Source organism: Mastacembelus armatus, chromosome 6 (assembly GCF_900324485.2).
Source record: "Mastacembelus armatus chromosome 6, fMasArm1.2, whole genome shotgun sequence".
Lineage (NCBI taxonomy): Eukaryota > Metazoa > Chordata > Actinopteri > Synbranchiformes > Mastacembelidae > Mastacembelus > Mastacembelus armatus.
In genome coordinates this window covers 14,718,534-14,746,033 of record NC_046638.1, presented here as the reverse complement: position 1 = coordinate 14,746,033, position 27,500 = coordinate 14,718,534, and the positions used below count along the sequence as shown (strand labels likewise).

The following is a 27,500-nucleotide window of genomic DNA, read 5'->3' as shown; positions in this document are numbered from 1 at the left end:
GAAATGCTAAATTAAACTACCAGCACATCTCTGGGAATAATGAAAATTTGAAGCAAGGCTTTAAAGTTTCTAAGCTGTAAAAACATTACCGTAAATGCGCCAGACTGTGGTAGATCGGTGACCCTTTCCGGGTTATACCCCAAACTAATTGAGCAGGCATGGGCTCCAGTTAACACACAACCCTGCACAGGAGGAGCAGGTATAAAAATAAAACCGAATAATAATAAGCAGACAGGTGGAGCATAGCTGTAAAGTGAACAGTATGATAACTAATTCAATGAATGAAGCATCACCTGTTTTTTCACTCATGTGCATATGTTTGCATACATTCACCATGTGTGATACAGCATGCTGGGCAGCTGTGAGTTACCATAGACTGAACTGACATGATGCTTGACCTACTCCTTTCCTTCTTTGAATGATTGATTCCAAGTGGATGATAATTGATGGAGAGCTGTGGGTCATAAAAATAATGACACTATTGAAATACTACTGTAAAGACTGAATATTTTTCCATCTTCTGTATGTTCTCCCATTTTACATTGTAGCCATTGATCTTGGTCTTTTCACTGACAATACTGCCTTTTCTTTTGTTATTTTTTTCTATGGCAACTGATTGCATATTCCCTTTGACCTTGTGGCCAAGCCTAAGCATTAATAATGCATTGAGCACTGTAAAAAACGCACAGCTTTACAGATGGAAAAGTAAAACCATTTTTTTTTCTTTTTTTTTTTGTGGCTGTGGATTAGGGCAGAAAAAATCCTGTTGAGAAGCAACACTCTATCTATCACAACATCAATCAGGAACAAGGAAGGACAGAGCAACTGTTTTTGACAGTTGTTTTGATGAGAAATAAAAAAAATCACATCATTTGTAGCATGAAATCCAAAGCCCATTGCTGACAATGCAATACACATTAACCAGCATGACTTTTAATTTGTATGGAAACAAGAAACAGAGCAATAACACACTTCAACAGATCAAACAACATTAGCATTCTCCAAGTCATGCACATCACATTATCTTGCTACCTCTACGCAGTGTGAAATCCATTTGGGAGACACACAAACAACATGGAGATGAGCTTAAACACTGACCTGCGACGTTGTACGAGAGTAACACATTATAAAGTGTGGGATATAAAAAAAAAACAAAGTACACCATGGTTGGCCAACAGAGGAAAACGAATTGCCTTTTAACTGGGCCTCATACATTGTAATGAGGAGAACTGCATCAGAAACAGGATGAAGCCACACAGAAAGGTGCAAAGACACCTACTGCAGACTGGGAACATGACTTTCTTTTTTATGTGTTGTAACCATGAGAAGATGCTAGTGGGGACTGAACATTTATTTATCATGCATCTAATGTAACTGTCCATGAACAAATACAGATTTTATCCATATTAAGTTTAGTAGTAATGGTTAGCATTAGTACGCCTATGGAAACATTTGTAATTAATAAATTATGTCATCTGGGTTATCTCCAATTGGAGGCAGTTTCAGCAGTGAAAGTGAAAGTGAAAGTGACTTAACTGGCCAAGTATGGTGACCCATACTCAGAATTTGTGCTCTGCATTTGAACCCAAACCCAAGTGCACACACGCAGCAAGTGAACACACGCACACACACCGTGCACACACACCCGGGGCAGTGGGCAGCCAGTGCTGCGGCGCCCGGGGAGCAGTTGGGGGTCCGGTGCCTTGCTCAAGGGTCTCACCTCAGTCGTGGTATTGACGGTGAACAAGGTGAACAAGGTGAACAGGTAAAGACAACTGCCTGAGAAGGAGGGCCAAATGAAGATATGTTACCAAGTTGCATTATGTGGCATGTATGTTCCTTCAAACTTTGGGACTAGAAATCTGGATATCTTGGCCTTTTCTGCATTAGTTTCCTCATTATCACAGTGCCTGTTCAAATAAAACTTTAACTGACAGACATAATATGGCAAATTCTTTTTCTGTCTTCACATCTAATTGAAGAAAAGTGATGTAGACATTCAACCCATGGTGACTGTAAAGAATGTGTGCCTAATGTCTAATGCCTGTTCTAAATGTGTTTGTTCTACCTCCAATTCAGACTTTAGATGACAGAGTTTCACATTGATTTTAATGAAAGGTCTATTTCCTTTTGTAACCAAAGCTTTCAAGGTCTTCATCAGTTTGGGTCATTGTTATCTAAGTACATCCTGCTCTCATTCCCAGGATGTTGAATATTGACATTTTGAAGTACCAATGCATCTTATACAGACACTAAAGGACACCAGTGGCATTCACCGGAGTGCCCAAACTTAGCCAAGTAACCATGTAGTTTTATTGCATAAACCTGACCATGCAGTTTTTGTGCTTAAACTAAACCAAGCAAATTTAGTGCCTCAACCTAACCAAGAAGTTTTAATACTTTAAACTAACTACATAATTTTAGTGCCTAACTGTAACCAAAAGGTAGTGTCTAAAGCTAACCAACCAGACTAATCACATAGTTTTGGTGAATAAAGCCAAGCAGTCAAGAATCAAGAATCTGGGGAGTTGCATACACTGAGGTGTGAGATGGTTACTCTCCTCTCTACTGAAAACCCTGTGTATCTCAAAGGATACCTTTGTATTAGTATGTGACACCTTAGATGGACAACGTGTTGCTAAGCAAAGACTGTACTCCAATTTGCTGAAGACTGTGTTATGTGGTCGAAAGCACTGAACGAGTGAGTGAATGGACCTTAGGATGAGATTTCTTTTCAGTATTCTCCAGATCAAGAATGGACATTAAGAGAAATGACAAACTTCACTATCTGGAAATCATACAGCCAATGAGAATCTCATTTAGTGGCACAAATTAGAGAAATACAAATACAAATATTTTAATAGCCACGGCCCCAACTCTACACTACACATCTACAGTCTACAGAAGAGTGCTGCAATAATAAAAGTTTTAAAATTCTTGAATCCTCAAAATGAACCCGTAGACATTACTGCTGGGAGGCCAGAACCTTATGGCTGAGCCACTGTGCCTCTATGAGAAAAGTAAGTAAAGTAAGTAAAAAAAATGTATAATGGACAGTCACTCTCTACTGAGCGTCCTTATGTGAAATTAAAATCCTGTTTAAAATAAGTAACTAATACAGGAATGAAAGGAGTGTGACTCAAAAATCAATGTGTGGGATATAAAAAGAGCATTAACTGGATTCATATTTCCACTGAGAATTTCGTACAAGACATTGCATTTCCTTCACAAAGGGAAATATGTCACTAAGCAGGATTTAGCTTCTCATTTCCTCTGGTTGTGAGAGTGATTAGTGCCAGCCACACATGATTGGGACTGTATGAGAGGTAGCTTGTTCAATATAATGTATCCTCCAAAGTATAAGTCCATTTACCTGAACAAAATCTATCATTATCTGTACTGAATCTCAGGTCAAATCAAAACCCATCAAGGGAAGTCAGAGTTATTTCTAAGAAAACTGCCTCAAAACAATATCAATATATCATTCGCTCACAGAAGAGATTATCCATTGAGATAAGAAAACAACAGCCTGAAACAGAAACCTTTGTGGAAAGCAAAATCATCTGATATTGTAATGTGTTTGATGCTGCAACCAGAGCTTATTTGAATTACAACTGAATTTTCTGACTTGTCAACATCATGAAGTATTTCTTGGGTATCTTTTATTTTGCTGCTCTACCCCATTTTCCTCATAATAACAAACACATGAAATATTATTTATCCTTGTTGATACATTGATGCTCTGGAGAACGTCGGCAGGGATACACCAACATGCAGCAGAAATGAAGAGTTTAGCATTTTGGGACTACATTTTATTCCTAAAGAGAGAAACAATCAGCCCTTAAGTCACAGTGGAATGATGTATGGTAAAGATCCTGGGCTTCGCCTGCAGCATTGTCAAGTAGGTGAAGGAAAAACATAAATGCAAATGCAAAAATAAATCAATCTGAGTGCAGCAACACTCCCACCAGTCTAGGTTTTGTTGACAACCATCAGGATTTGACACTATAAATATGTAGAATTTAAAAAGACATTGTTTCCATAATAGATTAGATTAACACAAGGATATTATTATACCAGTGCAATATTGTCCAATTTATTTTGTATATTTTTTCCATTTGTAATATATTTTTATTGTAAATACCTTGTTTTTACTTTTCTATTGTTCCTATTTTTTTATCTCGTGCCTTACTTGTTGCTGTGACTATGTGAATTTCCACACTGCGGAGCAAATAAAGGTTCTTCTCATCTTATCTTATCTTATGAGTTTGTAAGTAGGACAAACTGCTAAAGAGGGAGAAACATAGTTCCCTATAAAATCACAGCAATTTCTATTCATGTAAAGCATGCACAAGTTCAACATACATGGCTACATTTTGTAAATATGACAGCTTTATAGGCATTTGTTTTCTTTGGACAGAGCCACACTAGCTACAATACTGTTGCCCTTCTGCTTCTAGTCTTTCTGATAAACTAGGGTAAACACCTTTTGACTCCACCTCAGTATTTAACACACAGATATGAGAGCAGCATCAAAAGTCTTATTTCAGTTTTGGAAAGATAGCCAATAAATATACTTTGCCAACATTATTCCAGTTCCCATAAACCACTGCCATGCATAAGGACAGCAGTCCATATGCTATATACAGGATCTTAAAATGACTCCCTTCAGTCTGTTTGGTTGGAAAAATGCACATATACTTGTATATCACTTAGCTTAACTTAGATGCAGCCTGTGCCTGGTCCTGTCATCTCTGTCGGTAACCTTCATTTACTTTGCCTGATTAGGTGCAACACAGAAGCAACGAAAAGGTGGAAACGAAGGGCCTCATGAGATGTGTGCAAGCTCATATAATGTTTCACAGTGTCACAACAGGTACTTCAAAAATTTGTCCTTGAAAATTATGTTTTCCAGTCACAATGGATTCCAGTTCAGAAATGGGAAGAATTTGGACATTGTAGAGATCATTAAAACGCAATTCAAGAATAACAAGTTTTGTTCTTTGATTCTGTTTGTATAATAAACCTAGCTACAGAGATGAAAGTGTTGAAGATTATACATAAAAATCCAGCAAATATTGTCTTCTACTTTCAGTTACTAAGCAGTAAAGAATATGAAAGCACTGGATTGGCCATTCACCTAGAAGAGATTCCCGTTAGTACAGTTTGCACAGCTGAATCATCATCACATGAGTTTCCTCCTCCGGCACTTTATTAAATTTCAAAGACTCAAATGACCTAAAATGCCCTTTTAAATCATATTCTCAGCCATAACAAGCCAATTTCATACGTATAAACTATGGCGGCTGCACACAATCTCCAGTCAGGTGGAGGAAATGGAGGCCACGGCGGATTCCAGCAATGGGCAGCCAGACGGGCTGGTAGGAAGATAGATTAACATCAAGAGGATTTGACCTTAACAGCAGACATGCCAGATGATAAGATGAAGAGATGGATGGTCTCCTCACATTGATCTCAGTTTCATAAAGATGAGAATCTCTTTAGGGAGAAAAGACAGAACCATCTGTGGGGATGATTGAGACAATGACTTGGCCATTGGTCTTCTTTATGAACACATCCCTATATTTCAGCCAAATGACAAGCGTGATTTCACTATTCATCACTGCTGGTCTGTACAGTGACATCCTTGTTTCTGCGCACATTCCACTCAATCTTGGACACCTGAATAAAAAAATGTGGCTCTGTGAGCTCTGACCTGTATTCACTGTGAAAGAAATACAGAGATAGAAAACTCCTTAAGGTTGGAAAAGTATTGCACACCTGACGCATCAACAAGCAAGGTTTGTTGAGAACTTTGTCAGGCAGCTTAAAGTGATTTTTTATGGTTTTAACCACTATGTATTTGTTTCAGAGCCCTGAGCAAAGATTTATTCACCATAAAATTAAAAAAACAAGCTTAAAGTGTCTAGATGCCTCTATAGAGCATCACTGACATTACCTATAGTAATTTAAAATACTGTTATAAAACTGTGGATTAGAGCTTCTTTAACTTTGTATTTTGAGGTCTTGCTCTCCTGGCTTTGATTGACAGACAAAGTCATTCTGCTGAAAAACAGCATTGTGAAATAATGGAGAAAGCAACACTGTGAAATTAAAACCAACATTGGAAAAATGACAATTTGAAAAAAAAAAAAAAAAAATTGCTGAAATTTCAAAAGTGGTTTTGCAATAAACTCATGATGAAATAATATTTTATAATAATTATAAGAAAAAACATTATTATAATAACGAATGATAATAATGAGCTGAATTGTAAATATCTTAAAAGATTTTTAAAAATCTTACAGCTGCAATTCACTAAAGCAGAAACGCAAAACCTTCAAAAAAGGCAAAATTCCACCAAAAATGTTCCCATTGACACAAGTTTGCTGTACATATTGATAAAGAAGACTTTAAATTATTTTCTCACTCCAGCTTCAGAATAAGGTACAGAATGCAAGAATAATTGCTTCAAAGAGGGTTCAGGAAATCGTGTAGCATTTATCCGGTCTATTAAGGCAGTGAGAAAACAAAGAAGAGGCGGAAAAGCACAGGTGTTTCCTGCAGGCACACAGCCAAACATTAAAGCAACAGCAGTTCATTACTGAGCTTAAGCAATGCAGTTTTCTAACCTGAAATAAAACACAATGAGCAGTGGAAACCAAAAGAGTTCTTGGATAATGCTGCTTTTGTGCTTAAACTACATATACACACTACATATACATGTACGCTCACAGACACGCACACACATGCATTATGGAGGCGAAAAGACCCTGCTGTTTATATGTTGTAGACATCCAGGGGAAATTTAAAACACTGTGTGTGTGTTTGTCTGTGTGTGTGTGTGTGTGTTCTTCTCAAGTGAGCAGGCAGGATTTTTCTCCTTCAAGACACAAAACACCACAGATGAAATGATTTCTCTGGTTGCAGCTTCAAACACACACCCACATACACGTACACGCATACAAATGCATAACTGCGCAGCAGGTGTGCACTCACATGCTTCACATGAGCAATGAAACTGCATCCATACACTTGTCTTACTATTGCTGGGAGGACATTCACTGACCTAATGCATTCCCTAGCTCCTTACCTAAATCTGACCTTAACCCTAAAACCAGCTCTCTAAAGTTGTGAGGACCGGCCAAAATGTCCTCACTTTGAACTAAATTGTGTCACACAAGTAAAAAAAGCATGTACTAAATCTAACAGATACACCTGTTCCCCCAAGGATCCACACACATTAATATGGAGAAAAAGAGGGAACAATAACACTGTTTACTCGGGTTCGGAGGGTCAGAGTGTGTGTGTCTGAGTTTACCTAAGTGCATGAGAGAATGTGTTTGTTTGCGTTTGAGGCTTGTTCTGTAATCTACTCTTGGGCTCCTTGGGGAACAGGATTTGCAACACCTGATTATCTCCAAGCCTGAACATCAACAAGAAAGGTCATTCTCCAGAGACAGATTGAAACTCTTTCTCCCAGTATCTTTTTCAATTTCTCCATTCTCCTGTTCTTTATCTTTTTTTCGCAATCATTCGCACACACATTTGCACACATGCTTCTGTCTACCTCCCACCTCCTTTCTCTCTGCATCCCTGTTTGAGATGGTTTATCCTCTTGGTGCCTCCTCCTACTATTCTCTCCCAATTACCCCACTCCCCTTCCTCCATCCCTTGTGTCTTTTTCTCTTCCACTTTTGCTTCCTCCTCTCTTTCATCATTCTATTTGAAAGGCACAATGGTTTGACAATGATTGTTGCTGAGAATTTTCCATCACTGAAATGATTCTGCAATCTCTGCTGCCATTTCATTCCCTCAGACTACTGCAGGTTACTATCAGAAGAAGCCAGAATCACTCTGAACAGGTGAAAGAATCTTGGAGTGAGGTGTTTTCATGCGTGTTTCTTACCTGACATATTTCTTTGTATAGAAACTGATCAACTCCAGGTAAACAAACATTCAGTGCTGTGCTACGACCTATTCTGTGCTACCGACTTTCAGAAAAATTTAATTTCTCTTCACCTTCGATTCGATTTGCCAATCGTACAAGGATCCAACTCATACATAGGGAAGTTGCAGCAATTCCAAATCCATGTGTGAGGAGAGATTGTATTGTATTTCCTTCAAGTGACTGACGGCTACTCAGGCTGAAATGGGCAAAGCGGCACAGAGCTGCATCAACAATAGCCTCTATATAGCTGCACCTCACTTCATTTCAGTTCCATTACATTCAATCATCGCCCCCGTTGCAGAAGTGGTTTTTTTTATGACAGTCACAGTAATCTGAATGCTCAAATGGTTCACTAAGATCATTCATAATTTATCTGTGGGAAGGAGGATTGGAAATGTTTCTTTTGCAGACCAAGTCAGTATGTGTTCTCTAGAAGGTTCATGCTGTCTACAAATCATAACATGCCAAACAAATTAGTGCAGAGGATGAGGTGCAATAAAGTTTTTGTACTAATTAGATTATGGGAATATGTAGCTGCATGTGCCATAAATAATGAGCCTTCACAGTCAGGGACTTGAAAAGTCCATTTCCTTTGTAATTTTATTAATTACATAACATTTATTTAGAACACACTTTGGTTCACAGCTCTAATTTTCACACAAATACAAATACACACATGCAAAGTGTTTTGCTCTTTGACATGTAGACAGGACAATTTTCCTTTCCCTGTTCCTTTAAATTAAGTACTGAGTTTACACTAAGCGCCCCGGCGGTCCTGTGACATTCATCCTTCTACAACCCACCTTTTTTCTCTCTTTCACTCTCCTATTCTGTCTTTCTTTTTGCACAGGACACTGTATCATTTGGCTCCTGTTGATGTTACATGTAGAAGTTTCTGTTCCTCCAGCAGATTCAGCATATGTTTTTTTCTGTCTTTGTTCATAAATGTTTTTGCAGCACATCTTCACAGTCGGCCTGCAGTGAACTGCTTCATTCTGTCTTGGTTACTAATGTCTCTACTCTCTCTGAGTAATATCCATGGGATTTGCCTCTTACTTGTGTGTGAGCGTGTGTGTCTGTATGTGTGGGGATGAGGTTTTGTGGGACACGTCCTACCTGTCCATGTCCTTTCTAAACCAGAAGCTGTGGAGCTGTCTAATATGCCACTACAATCACAACTACATATATTATGCATAACCGGCTTTGCTAATAAGGTCATTCATTTAGTCAATTAAAGCACTACATAGAAAATGTTTCAAAGAAAATGTCTGCACATACTTGGTATTTCGATAAGCTAATAAACCATTAGCTAAATGACTGATGCAGAGTCTGGATTTAGAATCCTTGTGGGTAAAATTTAAAAAAAATACAGACATGGGCTGACACAGTCCCAGCAATTTCTCTGGCTGCTTTGTACGTTCGTCACTGGACAGAAGAGCTTAAAGGCACAAAGTACTTCACTGGCGCATCAACAGTCAATACCTGTGAGATCCTGTGAGATCCTGTGAACGCAAGTTACCGGAAATCACTTACGGTACATCACACAGATGCATGACTTCACATAACAAAATACAATTTAAATTTTAACAGACATGTTTCAACTTTACATTCAAGTGTGTATGCACGTCTGGCACGTCGTCATTACTTGGAAATAAACCTGCGTTCTGAAATGACAGTTTATGGGTGAATTTGTATGTGACACATATCCTTGCATTTCCACATGCCACTGGTGACAGACATCTGTTATCTCAAGCTGGCTAAAAGGACATGAAGGGAAACAGCTATACTTTAATCAGTATTATTGATCAACCAGATAAGGTCACAGAAGGAGACTCTGCATGCCTGCTTACGTTTCTCTGCAAAATTAAAAGCCTAACAACATGATAAGCTACATTCTCCACCTAGCCCGGCCAGCCAGACTCACTCACTATTCTTCTTGAGATAATCAGCATTTTCTATACACTACTTTTGTGACATAAAAACTTTTTTTTTTTTACAGATAAACTGTCAGTCATCTGGGGTCATTTTTTTTGCCTCTTGCCCAAACCTGCTGCTCCATCCAAAGTCAAAGTTAGGCCCATTGATATCAGTGGGTGGGCACAGCTTGCTGGTGATTATTATAACCTAATAACGTCAATAAACAATGGTTTCTAACACAAGTCGTCGAAGCCTACAGCATGTTGTAATTTCAAAGGTTTTTATAACAATGTTATTTTGCAAACAATAGATATTTTTGTTATTATTATATGAAACCTGCTATGTAACATTTATTTTGAAATGTTAGGAAAATAGATGAATGGATGATCTATGAGATAGATGGGCCTAGCAATCAATTTGAATGGGCACGGGCTCCCGAGGCCCATTCATAACGACGGGTATGCTCTTCCCTATGTGCAAGTCTGTGTCACTGACCACCCACTGGCCTTGCTGGTGCCCCTCATTGGCTCTCAGTGTTTTTTTACTTTAAATGTCAATTTGTCTGAATTTTTTAGTATTATATTCTAGACATGAATTGAATCATCTAGAAAGCAGAAAAACACACCCAAACCACAGCACAGGCAACAAACACTGCCAGTCTTTGTAAGAACATACCATTTTCTTCTACCAAGAAGAACTAAATAGTAATAAATCCATTTTGTCAACAATGAGTTATTATTGGATCAAAAATAACCTACCTATAATACTATTCAACAGCATTTAGGGATTCAACTTCTGGTGTCAGGACAAAAAAATGCAGTCAGTGTTTGAGTTTTAAAATACAAAAAAAAAAAAAATAGTCACAGTAGTTTAACTTTATAGGACAAAGCCGTTTTTATATGTCCTCTTCATATTAAAAATCTGCAGAGCATCATCCTGCCATCCTCTGCTAAAAACCTCAGTCTTCTCAAGTAGGCTCATGCTTGAGCCATGTTAAATATAAAGTATAAGTACATCACTGAAAGATTGGGATGTAAGATATCCTCCAGGTCAAAGGCATTCAATAATCAAACAGTTCTTTGAAACTTGGTACAGAGTGGCTGGGAGGATCTAAAGGGAGGGAGGGATTGCTTAAAAGCCTTTGGGTGGCTGTGAGCCTCAGATGGCAGAGAACGACAGTGGGTGGCAAACTCACACATCTTAGATAATCTTCCCAAACCAAAAGTGTCTTCAGTCAAGAAAACGACTTCTGCATTCGTGCCATGTAGTTCAGAGCTCTAAATCCTACAGCTCTTCTCTTTGGGGGAGATTATCCCACACAAAAAGTGGTGGAGAGCTGCGTTGGAACAGCACTTTGGGATGAGCTCAGGTGCTGCTTCAGATTTTACTTTGAGTATTAAAAAAAAAAAAAAAAATGAATGCCATTCAAAATCTGGGTCAGGACCAAGAGATAACTGCTAATGCTCATTTGGAGCATTGAGCTTTCTACATCATTTTCCACTGCAGTGACTCATAATTGTAACAGGTTTACAATTTTGTTATTTTAACAAAATGTGCTGTGGTATTTAGGCTCACCAATAGATATTTTTGGCATAAATTGTGTGACATGAAATAATGCACACACTAGCTACAGGGTTTTCAATTCTGGATTCATGTAACTTGGGTTTTATTTTGGTAACTTAGGTCATTGTCCCAAAGGTTAGCACAGGGCTCACCAAGGTAATGGCTGAAATCTGGGGAAGTGATGGCATTGCAACATTCTGATGTGCCAAGAAACGCAAGCAGTCAGACAAGTCATCAACAAACACCTCTTTATCTGGAGGTTGTGATAATGAAAAACTGGGTCACAACCCATATAATGTAAAGCCCTCAAAATGCATCAGTACAGTTTGACGGTTACTGTAAGTTTGGACTAAATGTAATACATAAAGTTTTAGCATCTGCTTCTATTTTATAAGCCATCCTGGAATACACTGACCATCCCCTTCACAACATCCTGATAGACTAGAGAAGCAGCAGCAGTGGACGACTCACCTCACTGTGCTGCAGGACTGAACAATACAAGAGATCCTTCATCCCCACTGCCATCAGGCTCTACAACACCTTAGCCAATGGCAGATGACGACTGACTACTGACTACTCTGACTACTGACTTACTAATTAACTACAAGACTACCTGAATTTCCCTTTGGGGATGAATAAAGTTCACCTTATCTTATTTGAGGTTCTCTTGAAAAATCCAAACAGCTTGTTGAATGTCACTTAGTGCTGTTTTAAAGAGCAACTTAAGAACTACTAAAATAAACTGTGATGTAGATGAGTACTTCATGGCATGTCAGTCCTCCCCTGACCATGGCCATCAATAAAGATGCCAGAAAATGTAAGTGTCTTTTTAAAATTAGTAGAGCATGTACACTACACATCAACAATTCAGTACAAACCCAGTCTCACAAACCTGCTGGTTGATCAGCAAAGTCCAGGACCAGGAGTCTGTGCTGTGCAGAAAAAGCCTAAGGCAGAGATTAGCACTGCCTGGTCAACTTATAGAACTGTGAGCAACAGCAGACTAGGTGCTAGACCTCCAAATGATTTAGGTGTTATTTTTTTTTCTTTCCATGTCCTTGATGATAACCTTTTCCCACTAGGAAGCAATCCTGCGTGTGTGACCTGAAGATATCTAGCTGGAGGGTACCGGCTGCATATCTCTCTGCTGTGCAGGACGACAGTCAGCGTGTATCATATCGCTGAGAGCCAACATGACAGATTCAGGGGACCCAAGGTAATGACGAGCAAAACAAACAGATTCATCCACTGGCAAATCCCGTGTTCTGACAAGCCACCATCGTTCCACCAGGCTGCACTGTGAGTGGCATGCAGGAAGCAGTGAATCACAACAAATCAATCAGTCCCCTATCACTTCGGCAAAGCCACATAACAAAACAAAAAGTATCAAAAGGCTGTGTCCACACTTCTACAGAGGAGTTTACACTAAGCCCAGGGGGATTGTAGAGCAGACACTCCTGCTGCTGCTGTTGTCTGCTGGTCGACAGACTCTGACTGAAAGTGACAAATGTGTTCCAGTAAATTCTGTGACAATGTCAAATACAGCTCAGACCATAAGGATTTGGAGAGCTACATACTCTTTGTCCTTCAGCCTCTGTACTTTAGCACATTTGAACTGAAATCAAAGATCCACTATATTAGTGTAGTCAGTGTAGTATCAGCTTTAATTTTGAATGGGTTTACACCAATAGAGAAAGACCTGAATGGGAATTGCACTTTTAACACCCAGTGCGGGTTAGTGTGAGTAAGGGGACAGTTACACATGAGGTCAAACAACATCATCAGCTCCTGCTTGTTGTGGCCTCTCAGCCTGGAGTCTAGAGTATTTTGGGTCAAGAGATGTTTCTTTTTTCCATAATTTCCACAGTCCCCTTGCAGCTGCCCAATAGCTGGCTAAATACTCAAAGTCTGGAAACTATAAATAAATATCTCCTCTGCTCCTCTGTGTCCACTAACTGGAAAATGATGGTGTAGGCAAAAATATGGTCTGTTGTGCTGTACTTTGAATCTTGGCTTAATGTTATTGCAAGTTATCCTTGATGTTTACCTGTAAACCATCATTAGCAGTGATCATCTCAATGATAATCATGCCTCAAAATGCTTCCAATATTGTCCACTAAGAGCTCTTTCCTTCATTAGACAATGAAAGTTGACTTGTGAGCCACAGAGAACCAAGTGCAATGTCCTGTTTCTCTGCAGGACAGCCTCGGGGGTAGAGACATCAGTCTCAGATTCAGACACCAGAGGTAAGCAGTGACCGGAGGCAGTTTTGTGTCATGGTACATTTCATGTCCAACAGACAGTTGTTTCATAAACACAAAAAATTCTCAAAAGAAATCTTCAGAAGAATAGACAGGTTTCTGAGTGAGATACAAACACAGGCAGGGGGCAGGAAAATGAGCCAAAATGACTGAGAGCTTAGGAGGAGATCAACATGAAAAGCTGTTCTTGTGCTAAAATTACAATAAAATGCTAAATATCCTAATGAAGAAAACCGCTTATTATGTATTATGTATATAGACATGGACATTATGAGCGCAGTGGCTGGATTTGCACTGAAACTGAAGGAACAGCAGTTTTGCGATACAACCACTGACACAGAAGCCCTGTGGATAAGGCTATGTAATGGTTGGTAACATCAGGCTAAGTGTTTGGGTTTGGGAATCTGTGAAAGCTGAATAAGGCACAGATATGCATATTATTATCCAGAGGAAAAAAAATTAAATAAGTGTGTAGAGTCTCTCTTCTGTGTGATTGATAAATATTGAAATGAGGTATCAGGTAAATTAATTAAATAATATATTGACAGAGGTTGTTAGGAATGTTTTCACTGCAGTCATCTCTGAAATTAGGTTTTGCAATAGTGTAGGTTATCTGGCTTAAAGCTGAGGTCATGATACCATGTGTGGAGTAGCCACTGTTGAAGATTTACTGGCTTTACTGATCGTATTCTAAGATGTATTGCCAACTTCTAAGGCAATCTTGTATTACAAACTGAGACCTTAGCAAAGTTAAGTAACTTTTACTTTGTGAATAGAGAAAAAAAAAAAAAAAACACACCAACCATAAAAGTACAAGCACAGCAGCACAGACTCTTAGATCATTATAAATTGTTTTGTCTGTACCCATGAAAATTGCTTTCTCATAATGGATCTGACTTCTTATCTAACATCACGTCTTTCTTTCTACTTGTTCAGCATTCAGCCCTTTTTACAGCACATGGTCTCCGCTTCTGTTGAACTGTGATGTTTAACCCATGAATGTCAAGGCCTTGTCGCAAATGAAGTTATTAAAAGCGGCTTGAAATGGAACATACAATAAAGTGAATTCGCTATCACAGTTTTTGAAATGCAGTATCTTAGTTTATCTAAACTAGAACTTGGTGCAGATTAGCTTTGACCTCACTAGTGGATCCACTAATTGTCTGATTCAGTCAAAATGAATTTACCAACTGTTGCAAGATCACGCCATTTTAAATACTTTGGTGTGATCAGACCATGGGTAATAAGTGATTTAAGCAGATAAGATGGGTGAATTTTTATAAATGCCATAAAACAAAGCAGTTTCAATCCTTTTTTCAACAAAGGTGAAATGTCATAAAATAATATCACAGCCTCAGGATACATTTCATCAAGTTTCTATCAGTAACTTGATAACAAAAGAGCTTAGAAAGTTGCCTGCATTTCCCTTAACTTGCTGTGACGACTTTATCTCAGCATGAAGGGAAATTGACTTTGTGTGAATGTCCTCCCCAAGAGCTGAAAGCTGGTGTTTAGCTGCAGGGCAGCACAAGTGAAGGCACAGTCTAGGGAGCTGAAAGTAAATCTCTGATGATTTTAACAGGATGGAAAGACAGTAAGTGTAGCAGAATTAGGAACAGGAGGGCATGAATGAAAAAGACGAAACGTGTAGAACGTTACGTGTGTGCAAAAGATTGTGCAGGACTAGGTAGGTATTGAGTTTTGCAATGCGTTTACACATGGTCTATATTATTCATATATGACAAAACACCATATCCACTTGATCTTTTTTCCTTAAGACACACATGTGCCATGTGTGACGAGAGCTGGAGCAAACATACACATCCTGTACACACATGTTTATAGGTTACCAAGGGTGAACAGTCCCTGGTGTGCTGAGCTGACAGCTGCCACATCAGATGATTAGAGTTCACCTCAGATCAGCCCATCTGATCCCAAACCAAATTCACAAACACAGAATCAACAATACAAAGTAAACAATAAAAAAGCATTTCTCACACAGCATAAACACTATATTTATTTTAAATACTGCTGCCTAATGCTGCTGAAAATTGGTGTAATGAGATATTAAAGCTGTAGATACAACAAAACCAAAACAATAAGATGCTAAAAATGCTCTGAGAGGAACTGCAGGGTAGTATTTCTTTGCCACTATGTACTATGAACAGCACTTCATACGTAATAATGACATAAAATAGCGCAGCTTTAAGTGCAAACCAGTTAGGTTTGTGCCTTGGTGGAGCTCCACTTTTGTCTCTTATGTGGCAAAAGTATACTGGTCATGTTTTTGGTTTTACAGATTTTCAATCAGCCATATCCAGATTTATAAAAGGAAAACAGGACAACAATCAGAGTGACTCAGCAAACCACATCCTCTTGCAACCATGTAACATAAAATTTCCAATTCTGCAGCAGATGAGCTGCTGATTATGCACCTGAAAAAAGTCAACTTTGTGATATGTGTTTGCAGCTTAAATTTCCACTCCAGCATTGGCTCTTCATGATTCATTCTCTATGAAAACTTAGGCATCCATATTCCTTTTTCTGGCCCCCACCCAATGCTTGAGAAATACTATTTTATGAAGACACCTGACACCAGAATTGTATTTTCTGAGGCCCCCCAGATGACAATTTACCAGGCTTACATACATGATAGTCTTCTTAAAGTCTTATTGGGGTAACTTAGCTGTGGGGCAGCAAAAAAGGAACACCTCCCTGCGGTGTCATAACACAGCCTCCGGGAATTACACTGAGATTTATAAGCTAGTGAGTGACAGCGGCAATTTCACTAAGTGTTGGACACACTGTGTGTGAAATGTGAACAGGCTCAGCCATGCAGCCTGCTGCTGTGAAAAAGTCAGGCAAATACTGGAGAATGAAACAAGAACACATATCTCCTTACTTACTCCTCACTGGATGAGACACGTGTATGGATAATTAGCTGAATTAGAAGCTCGCACTTGCAATGTATTTGGTGGAAATGTCTGGGTGCTGGAGTCCAGTCTGCACCTGTATGTCAGGTCAAACCCACAAACCACTCAACAGATGAGGTCCATTATGAATTTCCAGTGGGCTCATATGTGTGAAGTGAGAAGGCGGATTGACTGTTACAGCATAACCATGCTCCTGCTTTTTAACAAACCACTGCAACTGCAGCTTTTACAGGACCATCAAAAGCTCAGAAGCCCTGCATTCCATTTTCAACCAAAGTAGCTGCGCTTCAGGACCACAAAAAAAGGATTATTTAAAGAACAAGACTGATGGGATGTCCATTCTGCTAATGTAGTAATTCAGCAGTAAAAGAAACTCAAATATTCAGTATACTTCCCTGTTTTTAATAGTGTTTTGAAATTATAGCACTGTATGATGATGATTAGAGATACATTTAGTCCATATATCTGCTAGTTCTAAGATAAGATAACATAACCTTTATTCATCCCCAAAGGGAAATTCCAGTAATCTTGTAGTTAAGCAGTGAGAGTAGTCAGTGGTCAGTGGGCTATGGTGTTGTAGAGCCTGATGGCAGATGGGATGAAACATGAAATACATGAAACATACCTAACAAATGATTATCTAGAGAAACAGTTACTACTATGCTGCTAAATCAGAATCCTTACACATAGTTTTACCAAACAAGAAAAAATATACAGTTTGCATCCAAACAGCAATTTATTCATTTATTTCTTTGCCTGATTTTCACATTACTGGAGTTTTTGTGTATTGGCAACAGTTGTAACACTTGTTTTGTTGTGGAAAATCAGCTTTTTTTTTTTTTTTTGTCATAGTTTTCACCAGCAAAATGAACACTAGGTTTTATCCTCAAGGCCAAACAAACAGTAAATTCTTCAAAAAACCCTGGTTACATAATTAACTCCACTGTGGGGTCATTTGGAAAGGGTCTAAGAAACAACAGTACCTGGGCCACAGAAAGCTGGACACAGGTGTATTAATGTAGTGGTCTGGATTATATTTTTATCAAGTTAAACAGGCAGTTTCAAACTAATATTGATTTCATTTTATCATATGGCAGTTTGACACTGGCGAACTGACTAATTATAAGTACAGAACAACACCTTAGAAGAAGAAACTTGTGTTCTAACACACTGAGTGAGTGTGACCAACCAAGTGAGAAAGATTAATGTAGATTTTGGCAGCTTTTGACCAAACTTGATGATGATTAACTTGCAGGTGCACACTGGCCAGAATGGCCGAATTAACATTTAAGACTTTAATCTCAGCAAATCTGGCTGGACTCCTGTCACCTGAAATGAGCTTTGACACAAACTGAACTAAAAGTGAGAGCAGCACTTTGGATAGGTCTGTGACAACTATTAAGAGATAAAACAAAATCAGCTGTGGAATGGTGGTATCATCCCTCTGCTGGCTGAATCCATAAAGCCTCTTCTGGATAAATACATATTTTACAGAGATAATGCATGTGTTGAGCAACAATTTGTGTCTGCAGAGCCAAAATGCCATGAGTCCGATAGTGTGGCTCCTACTGATAAGCTTCAGGTCACATTTTATCCAAAATCAGATCCTGCAACCCCAATAGTATGGTACTGTTGTTTATTTATGTGTATACAGTTAAAGATGAAAAAGAAAACAGCTGTTACAGAACGAATTTCTTGACATTCAATAAATATTTTACAAATCAAGAATGATTAGCTTCCGCTTTGGTTTCAATGCAACAGAAACACAAAAACTCCTGTTTGATTCCATCTTGGCTTTGACTCTTGTGGTTCTTGCTTTGGGACAGACTGTGTGCACAGTACATCAGGGCATGGGTTAGTTATGAGTAACAATCTCAGTCATCAATGTAGGTGATCATCTCTGTAAGCTTTATAGCTGATGAAAGTGAAACTGATGTGATGAGCAGCTTGATCCAACCTGTATCTTATTCATGCAGAGTCTCACTCACACCTGCAATGCCCTGCCTCAGTGGGATATCTCTGTGGGCTTTAGCTGAACATCAGCTATTACATTACTCAGTGTGATGTACCGATCCACACTGTGCAAACCTCTCTGTTTACTGATGGATCACATTATGGATAGTTTTATATTTGACTGTGTCTGCAATAAACTGATGCTCTGTAGGTCTGCTGGACTGCATCTGATAAAGGTCTTGCTCTAGACGGACAAATAGATAAAGGTCATTTAACACAGCAGGTGGTTACATTTTCCTTGTCTTCTGTGACCCTAGATATTGTATACTGAGTCAACAAAATCATCATTCTATCCATTAATAATCTACTACTTATTCTTTCAAAGTTGTGCAGGGCTGGAGTCGAACACAGCTGACATTGGGTGAGAGGTGGAGTCCACCCTGGGCTGATCACCAGTCTATCACAAGGCTGACCCATACAAAAAACATTGACACCTACGGGCAATTTAGAGTCAAAAATGAATGCAAACCAAAACTGTATGTATTTGGACTATGGGAGGAAGATGGAGTATGCATTGAAAACCCAAACCAAAATGGGAAGAACATGCAAGCTCCACACAGAAAGGCCCCAGGGTCAAATTCAATTTGAACTTAGGACCTTTGAAGCAGCCCTGCAGAAATTAGTAAGCATCCAGCTTATAAACCAACCAATAAAAGAAAAGCAGAAGTTAATGGCTGTAAACAAATGTGTTCAAATATGCACCATGACCTGAATCCCTTCCTCATTCAGCCTGTGTCTCAGTATAGCCAGCAACGTAACACAGCACCAGTCAGAGGGGCCACCTGATACATTCAGCACAGCCAGGACTTCTCTCTCTGCTTAGGTAACTGGATGAAATATCCACCCTACAACATGTTATTCCATATGGAGTCCATAGCTGTTCAGTGCTATTAAATTAAATAAGACAGCATGAAACACATAAGTGCAAATTCAATAAGGAAATTATTTAAACACTCTAAATACATTATTCTTGTAGGCTAGATTTTTCTTGTTTCGAAGTGAGCTTCTTACAAAAGTCTGATTACCATATATTTGATATTTTTGCCCAATATGTTTTTTTGTCTAAAATCAGCTCTCTTTTATCTAGCAACTAGTAAAGCTCAATCAAATACTTCAGTTGAACATGGTTAAGATAGGGTTAAGTGGGAGTTAAAGACTAACAATCTTAACAGAGAATCCCTACCAAGCAGCATGTAGAGATAGCTGGTGGCAGCGTGGAGGGCAATGTTAAAACAAATGAACTGAGCACTGGAACAGGTGGGGAAAAAACGGTGTGGGTCACAGCTGACAGCAAGATTAATTTGTCCACAGATGGCTAAATGCTGGGAAAGTTTGCAGTTCTTAGCAACCTCCACAAATTCTGAGTCCTTAAGGATGCAGTTAATGCCAATTTCAATCATTAATTAACCTGTATGTAACTTTGTTTATAAAACAGTGATAAAATGAAAATTGCTTGTTTTGACCAACCAACAATGCAAAACACAAAAACATTCAATTACCTTTCACAGGAATCTAATAAAACCACCTAATATCCACATATAGCAAGCTGTAACCATGGGTTTCTGGAATTTTCTCTTGAATAATATCTTAAACAACCTCAAAACTTATACGTCTTACTATGGACTGATCGATAAACTGTAGGACGATTCTAGTGCATATTAACATTGTAAACAAACAGCATTTATATCACAGGACGTTTTCCAGAATAGATGAGCTTTTTTAAGAACTCAGGAACCTTATCTGTATTTCGACCAGTGGAACCATGGTTTAAATTTAGCTTTTTTACTGTAGTTGTTGCCACAGGGTCCCTGCTCTTGGGGTAGTATTTTCCAATGACTCTGGAAGCAGTGAAATGGAATTTGCTAACTGGTCAAACAGAAGCTGCATGTAGTAAGCAAATACTGGTTGGCACTAAAATCAATATTTGGATGGGCAACAGATATTTTTAAAATAATTAATAGTGTTGTCATTCAAACACTGTAATTGATATATTTCACAATTGTTTTTGTGCAGGAAAAAAGTGGTTCTTCAGGGTCAGCAGTTTTAGGCAGGTGAGCTAAAAAGTTAATTTGCAATCCTGCCTTACAGATTTTCTGCAACCAGTAAAAAGGCTGAAATCTCCTGAAACATAACTTAATATACTTTGCAGTGCAGTCCTGGTTTGGAGCAATACCACCGTTCAGAGGAGGTGCAGAATTTCATCAGGCTTTGATCTGAAGAAAGTGACACTTCAGAAATTGTGGCGTCACACCTTCTCCTTGTGCCAGAGAAAAACAGAATTTCAGAAGGGCATTTATTGCTAAATAATCACAGCCTTCCTGGAGCCTTTCCTCTTCCCTGGATTTCAGTAGTGTGAAAGTGCAGAGCCAGGAGAGGGAGGGTGCAACTTTAACATTCAAAGGAACAGAAATTACTCCTGATTTAATATGTTTCCTCTTTGCCTCCAAGGATGATCCTGATGTTTAGAATGTCACCTGCATCAATGATTGGTTTCTTTCCTAACTCTGCTTCTAAATTGCATTATTTTGGATTATCTGCAGGTATCTTAGAGTGCAACTGAGAAAATCCAGAAAACAAACCAGCAAAAGATAGATTTCTCTGTACAAACCTCCCTGTGTACCTGTGTGTTACAGCAGCACAGCCGCCTAAACCCACTGATGGCAGGATGTTTACAGGGGCAGGATTCTTTATGAAATGATATACGGGCTCTATAGGCAGTTTATGACATCCACATCAGATCTCACACCACTGCTGTGCATCTTTGATGAAACCCCAGACATGCATACACACACACATACACAGAAAAGAAGTCCACACTCCTCCTCTTCAGCAGACTGTCAACATGGATCAACGTATCTTGACTCATAAAGAGACTACTAAAAATAAGACTTCTACTTGGCAGCATAGAAAGAAACAATGCAGAACACAGATCAAAACACATCATATGTAAAGAGGCAGACTCATAAGACCGAGACAAAGAATTTTGCGTCTCAGAAAAAAATTATTCACATGCCCTTAACAGTTGCATATCCCCCATCGAAGCAGCCTTGCAGTGTAGAAATGAATGGCTGTAAACAAATGTGTTCAAATATGCACCATGACCTGAATCCCTTCCTCATTCAGCCTGTGTCTCAGTATAGCCAGCAACGTAACACAGCACCAGTCAGAGGGGCCACCTGATACATTCAGCACAGCCAGGACTTCTCTCTCTGCTTAGGTAACTGGATGAAATATCCACCCTACAACATGTTATTCCATATGGAGTCCATAGCTGTTCAGTGCTATTAAATTAAATAAGACAGCATGAAATATATAATTATATACAGTAAATAAACAGTAACGTTATGTGATGAAGGTATATTTTTATCACCACCAAGTAATTTGCCAAATATTTTGAGGTGTCTCATTTACCTAATTTAATTATTTAATGGATCAATGTTGTGGTAAAAAAGAGTGAGTAAAGCCTTAGCTACTCTGTAACTGAACAATAAAACTCACCCATGTGAAATGAATCTGTTTTTAAATTTGAAAAATGAAGTTTGACATATAAATGGAAAACACATATTTGGTGTTCCTCACCTGATCAGAGCTGAAAGTGACCATTTTACTGCTGTCAAACATTACTAATGTAAACACCACTTCAAATATCATAAGAAGACACATATATTCATAAAGTTATTAGTGTTTATCCCTGTGTTACTACATTTGTCAATTATTTTAGACCATGTTCCAATATAGCATTTTAAACTTGTCTGGATTTAGATTCAAATTCCATTAACTTAGACTTTAATAGTTGTTGCCTGCCCTCTCACCTCACTCTGGGCTGGTTCTGAACCAGTTTCTGTCGCTGTTCTTCCATCTTTTTCTTTACATTTTGCATCATGTGCACCTTCTTTACTTTGCAAAATAATGTCTCCACTGTTGCTCCCTCTGTTCAGTCTCCTCACCCCTTCACTCACTCTGATTTACACAGAGCATCTGTGGTAAAAATCTGACAGTGCATCATGCAGTGCTCAAATTTGCATAGTGTTTAATTACAGCAGTAGTGGATTAGCAACTTAGCGTGGCGGGAATGCATATTATGAGCTGTGGAGTTACTGTTAAACAACAACAAAGCTGATAAGCCGAATACCTAAAATATTATCAAGCAAAAATTATGTTGGCCAGTTTGACTCTCATGCAGTAACTACGTACTTAACACTCTTAGAAATGTGAGTATTTTCAATTAAGATATCACATCTTTGCAATGAACACTGACTTACTTCCTATGACAGCAGCCCCCACGGTGCTTACAGTCTGTTAGCTTCGGCACAAAGGGTGCGTTTGTTTTAAGTCCCACATAGAACAAACGGGTGGTGGGTTGAAAGTTGCTTTGTCTTATAAGGATACTGTAGCACTGATGTGAAGATGTAAAGGTTTAGTGGAAAACAAAATGAGCAATAATGGGAAGTCTTGCGTTAGCACATTAACAGGTGGTAGGTGTCCATAAACTCACTGGACTGAGAGTGCTTTTGGTTATCAATCCTATTAATGCTTTTATCTGCACTGAATGAAGAAAACGGGCGATGTGTGCATGTAAAATCTGATTTGGGTTCACATTTCTGCGAAAAAAGTCTGATCTGAGTCCACTAGAGGGAACAAAAACAGATTTGGGCCACTTCAGTAGGTAACACAAATGTAGCATTGGATGTAAAGATAACCCTCAGAAAGAAACACCTATGTCTTTCTCTTTGGTTTCTGAAACCAACAGGAAGTAGCTGGGTAGCTCGAAGCCAGTGTATTTGCCAAAGGAGGCTGCAGACGTGTTTGGCTGAAAGCTGACTGGGGTGAATGTCGACTATTCCACTAAAGAAAAATTACACTATGACATAAAAACACCTTTATGAAACCAAACCTTTTTATAACAAAACTTCAACAAAAGCCCAAATGATAACATTCATTAGATCCTTTACAGTATATCTTACAATTTCTTTTTATTTTCTATGAAACAGTTTCTGTGATCTAACATATTGAGTTCAGAATTAGGGCCAGAACTCTGCATCTGAGGTCGTGAAGTGACACAGCATAGAGCTAATGCACTGAGTTGTGACAAGACCATTGTCATAATGGAGGACAGGGACATTTAGTTCTAGAGAGTATTATTAATATGCCCACGTAACACTCACTAATACATTACAAACCCTCTGAGTCAGCCAGTTCAATGCCAGTGAAAGCATATTCCCTGAAAAAGTTTTGTTAAAATCCAAACATAGTATTTTCTTTGCTCCCTATTTAACGTTGAATTATCCTCATTCAAACCTGAATGTCAACTCTGTAGTGTGGTCTTTTTGTATTGGTGACAAAGCATAAACACATAAACACATCAGCCCCTGGCTGATAATGTAATCTGGCACCAGCTCTGAGGACCAGGAGAGGAGAAGGGGAGTGTGCCAAGCTCTCTGGAAGCTAAAATTACTCATCCGCTGTAACCCCGCAGCCTCTGCAGATTCTATTAGCACTTCTGAACAGTTCAGTACACCATCAGTCTGCCATTCTCCATGTTAATTATGAGTGGGCTTTGTATCATACAAATGTCCCTCTGCGCAAACAGAAATTGCACTTTGAACACTTAGGAAGCTCTTATGTGCTGCATTAATACTGATGGTGGTGTAAAATCAGCACATACAGGTGGGTGTAAAAGTTCTTAGATTAGGTGAACATCTTCTGCCTATTTTTCCTACTTCTAAAAAACTGATGTTGGATAATTTAACAATCCCCATCCAGAGTGGAAACACTGCCCCCTGTTGTAGATGACAAACTGATATAACAGCTGGATTATAAAGCTTATTTTCTATAGTAAAAAATCTACAGACACACAGAAATGTAAATTAATTAGTACTCATGGGCTGATAAAGACATGAAAAGCAAAACTCACTCAAAGCCCTGCTGATGACCAGTTTATTAATGCAATGTAACACACAACACTGATGCAAGGTTAAAAAAAAAAAAAAAAAAAAAAAAAGGTATGTCTCAAGGTAATAGCATAAAGTCTAATTCTGCACAAATGTGCAAAACCCTGGACTATAAATGTAAGTATTTAATTTTATGTCTCAATCATTCCGTACTGTATCTCTGCATCTGAAACTCTGTTCTCTCCCTCAACAGTATTAATTCAGCCTCCCTGATTAGCAGCGTGTTCTCAACAAGCTCATCTGAAACTGAAAATTAATCCTGGATCAACTGCATTTCTCTGAGATGGTAGATAGATTACGGGTCTTATCCTTCCAACGACAGGCATTCCCGAGCTGAGCATCAGGTTTTGGAGATCAGCTCTCAGCCAAAGCACTGCGATAGAGTACATATGTTCAGTTAGTGGATCATGTTTTGTCCCATTTAGCTGAGGATACAGAAAGACTTTGCCCCACTTCTTAATGTGTGCTGACGCTCCGATATACACATCTGAGGAGGATAATTAAAAGAGTTAGGACCATAGGTACCATCATTACTCCTGTGTTTGTGTGTATAATCACTAAAATATTTTATCAATGAACAAAACTGTCCTCACCCATTGATAGCAAACGGACCGATGCAAGTACTTATTCGGTGTCTATAAGACAATGTCTGTATAATCGGAAAAGTTTGTCCAACTCTGACCTGAATAGTACTGTAAGACAAATGACCTAATCTGATTTACAAATTTAGGTTAGACTTAAAGAGTTGGCTAGAGATGGCTATAAATGGGGTAAGTGATGATACAAATACAAATAGTAAATTAAAATGGGACACTAACTATCAGTGGATTTGATGCTCTACTCACAAGCCTCCCACACTGTCAGACTCACAGTGTGGGAGACCATTTAAAAGAAAAGTATCAAAATCACTGCAGCAGAAATAGATATATTTTCTTTGTTGGTTTCACACATTTTCAAAACCTGGATCCTACATTACCCACAATGCAATCTGACCAGTGAAATCCCACTTGGAGATATAGATGTATTACTCTAAAAGAAGCTAATATAGCCTAAGGCAGAGATGAGGAGGCGGCTATGGACATCTGGTAAGCTCACCTCTCTAACACCACACAACCACAGCTCATTGTTTGTTTTTAAACTTGCAGCCTTCAGACTTAAGTGACATCACATGAGGCAAAAGGCCTACATATGATTTCACAATGGTCCTGACACCACAAAAAAAAAAAAAAAAAAAACTGTACAGAACTTAACCTGCTGGAGGAATAAATCTGTCTCAGTTTACAGTCTGTTACAGTCTGAATAGGATTTGTCACATCACACCCAGCCAATCCTGGGCCTGGATGCAACTTGGAGAAAACTGAGGCCTCCAGGTCACACACACTAAGACTGGAGTCATAGTGTTTGTGACATTGTGTTTCCAGCAATTCAACTTTTAAAACTAAAATATTAGCATAAAGTCAGGATTTTTTTTTCAGTTACAGAAAGAGAGAGTTTATTGCCTAGTTTAATTACTTTACTGAAAGTTTTTCAAAATAAATAATTTTTTACAGTTGTGTGTTTTTTTAGGCTGTGTCTGTAGGGGATCTATTTTGAATAGAGGAAAACCAAACTTTATACTAATTTTACCAGCATCAGATAACTGAAAACTGATCAGAAGATAAACTGATGCTTATTTTTAATATTCAAAGAACTTGTTGTTTTTCCAGTTTTGATTTTCAGTAGCCTATAGTCTCATATAGCATCCCCGAGGTTCAAAATGGTTGGTTTGGTTTGATTAACAGTGAACTGAAGCATAACTTTTCCATTTACAATATGAAACAGAAAAAAACTATTTGTGGATATTGATTGTTTTTGAACAATAAAGCGATGTCAGTTTCGTATATTTCTACTACTTGAGCACCAGAAAAAAAATCCTATGTGTACTAGTCTTTCAAGAAGCTAAGATGTTGTGATCTGCAGTCACTGAATATATTTAGTAGATTCTCAGACCATATCAATCAGAATCACATGCTGCTTTTAGCACATAATGGCTCTAAACTTTCAGTAGAAGGACGCCACGCTGTGCTGACCTTTGATGTGTTCGTTGACGACGCTCTCCAGTCGGTCCAGCCTCTTGATTATCTTCAAGGTTTCCCCTTTACTGTCCTCCTCCAACTTTCTCTCCGCCTCGCCGCCGCTCTCTGCAACTTTGGGACCGCTGTTGGCCACATAGTTTGTGATCCAGCCCACGTACAGGAGGCACACGATGTTGGTCATGCCGCTCAGGATCACGCATGTGGACACCAAAGTTTTAGTTCTCCTTGTGCAGAGCATCGCGACATCCCTCCATGGGCTTCTTGATCCCGACGCGCGCAGGCAGGGGGACTGAGGAGCAGACGCAGAAAATGTGTCCAAACTACAGCGATGCGATGGTGTGGAGTCAGTCCTCCTGTGCGCTCTCGGGTCCCGGTTGTGGCATCGCTCAATCCTCCGGAGGATTTAAATGCTGCTGTAATGATAATGTTTCTGATGATATTAGTGAGTAGGAGAGTCTCCGGCGAGCAGCCGGCGAGTCAAGCTGCGCATAGCCGCTGCAAAGCTGTCAGACGCAGATCCCCCCCACCCCCCACCCCCCACTCTCTCACACTCACACACACACACACACACACGCACACACACACACACAGCCAGCCTGTGGCCCTCACACAGCCCAATAAGAGGGGAGGAGGCGGGATCTGCTCGCCTCTGCCGGCCCCACTCACAGCTGGAGCACAGAGAGAAGGGTGCAGGGGAGGAGGGTAGTGCGAGAAGGCTGAGGTGCATCCACCCGAGCAGCGATGGAAATGCGCCTATGCGAGCGCATTAAAATGAAAGGTGCGTCTGTACAAAAACTGCACTGGCTGGTGTGTGTACGTGCGTAGATGCGTGTTTG

The 27,500-nt window shown here is 39.1% G+C and overlaps 1 protein-coding gene across 3 annotated transcripts in view; it reads right to left on the bottom strand.

The window, feature by feature from the left end:
* Positions 1–27,158, bottom strand: part of LOC113133519 (polypeptide N-acetylgalactosaminyltransferase 18-like) — a 121,956-nt gene extending 94,798 nt beyond the window's left edge. For all 3 annotated transcript variants that reach the window (XM_026312374.1, XM_026312375.1, XM_026312376.1), the window contains exon 1: positions 26,659–27,158. In XM_026312374.1, the coding sequence (XP_026168159.1) occupies positions 26,659–26,902 (244 nt within the window). In that variant the 5' untranslated portion in view covers positions 26,903–27,158. The remainder of the gene's footprint in view (positions 1–26,658) is intronic.
* Positions 27,159–27,500: the final 342 nt, after the last annotated feature.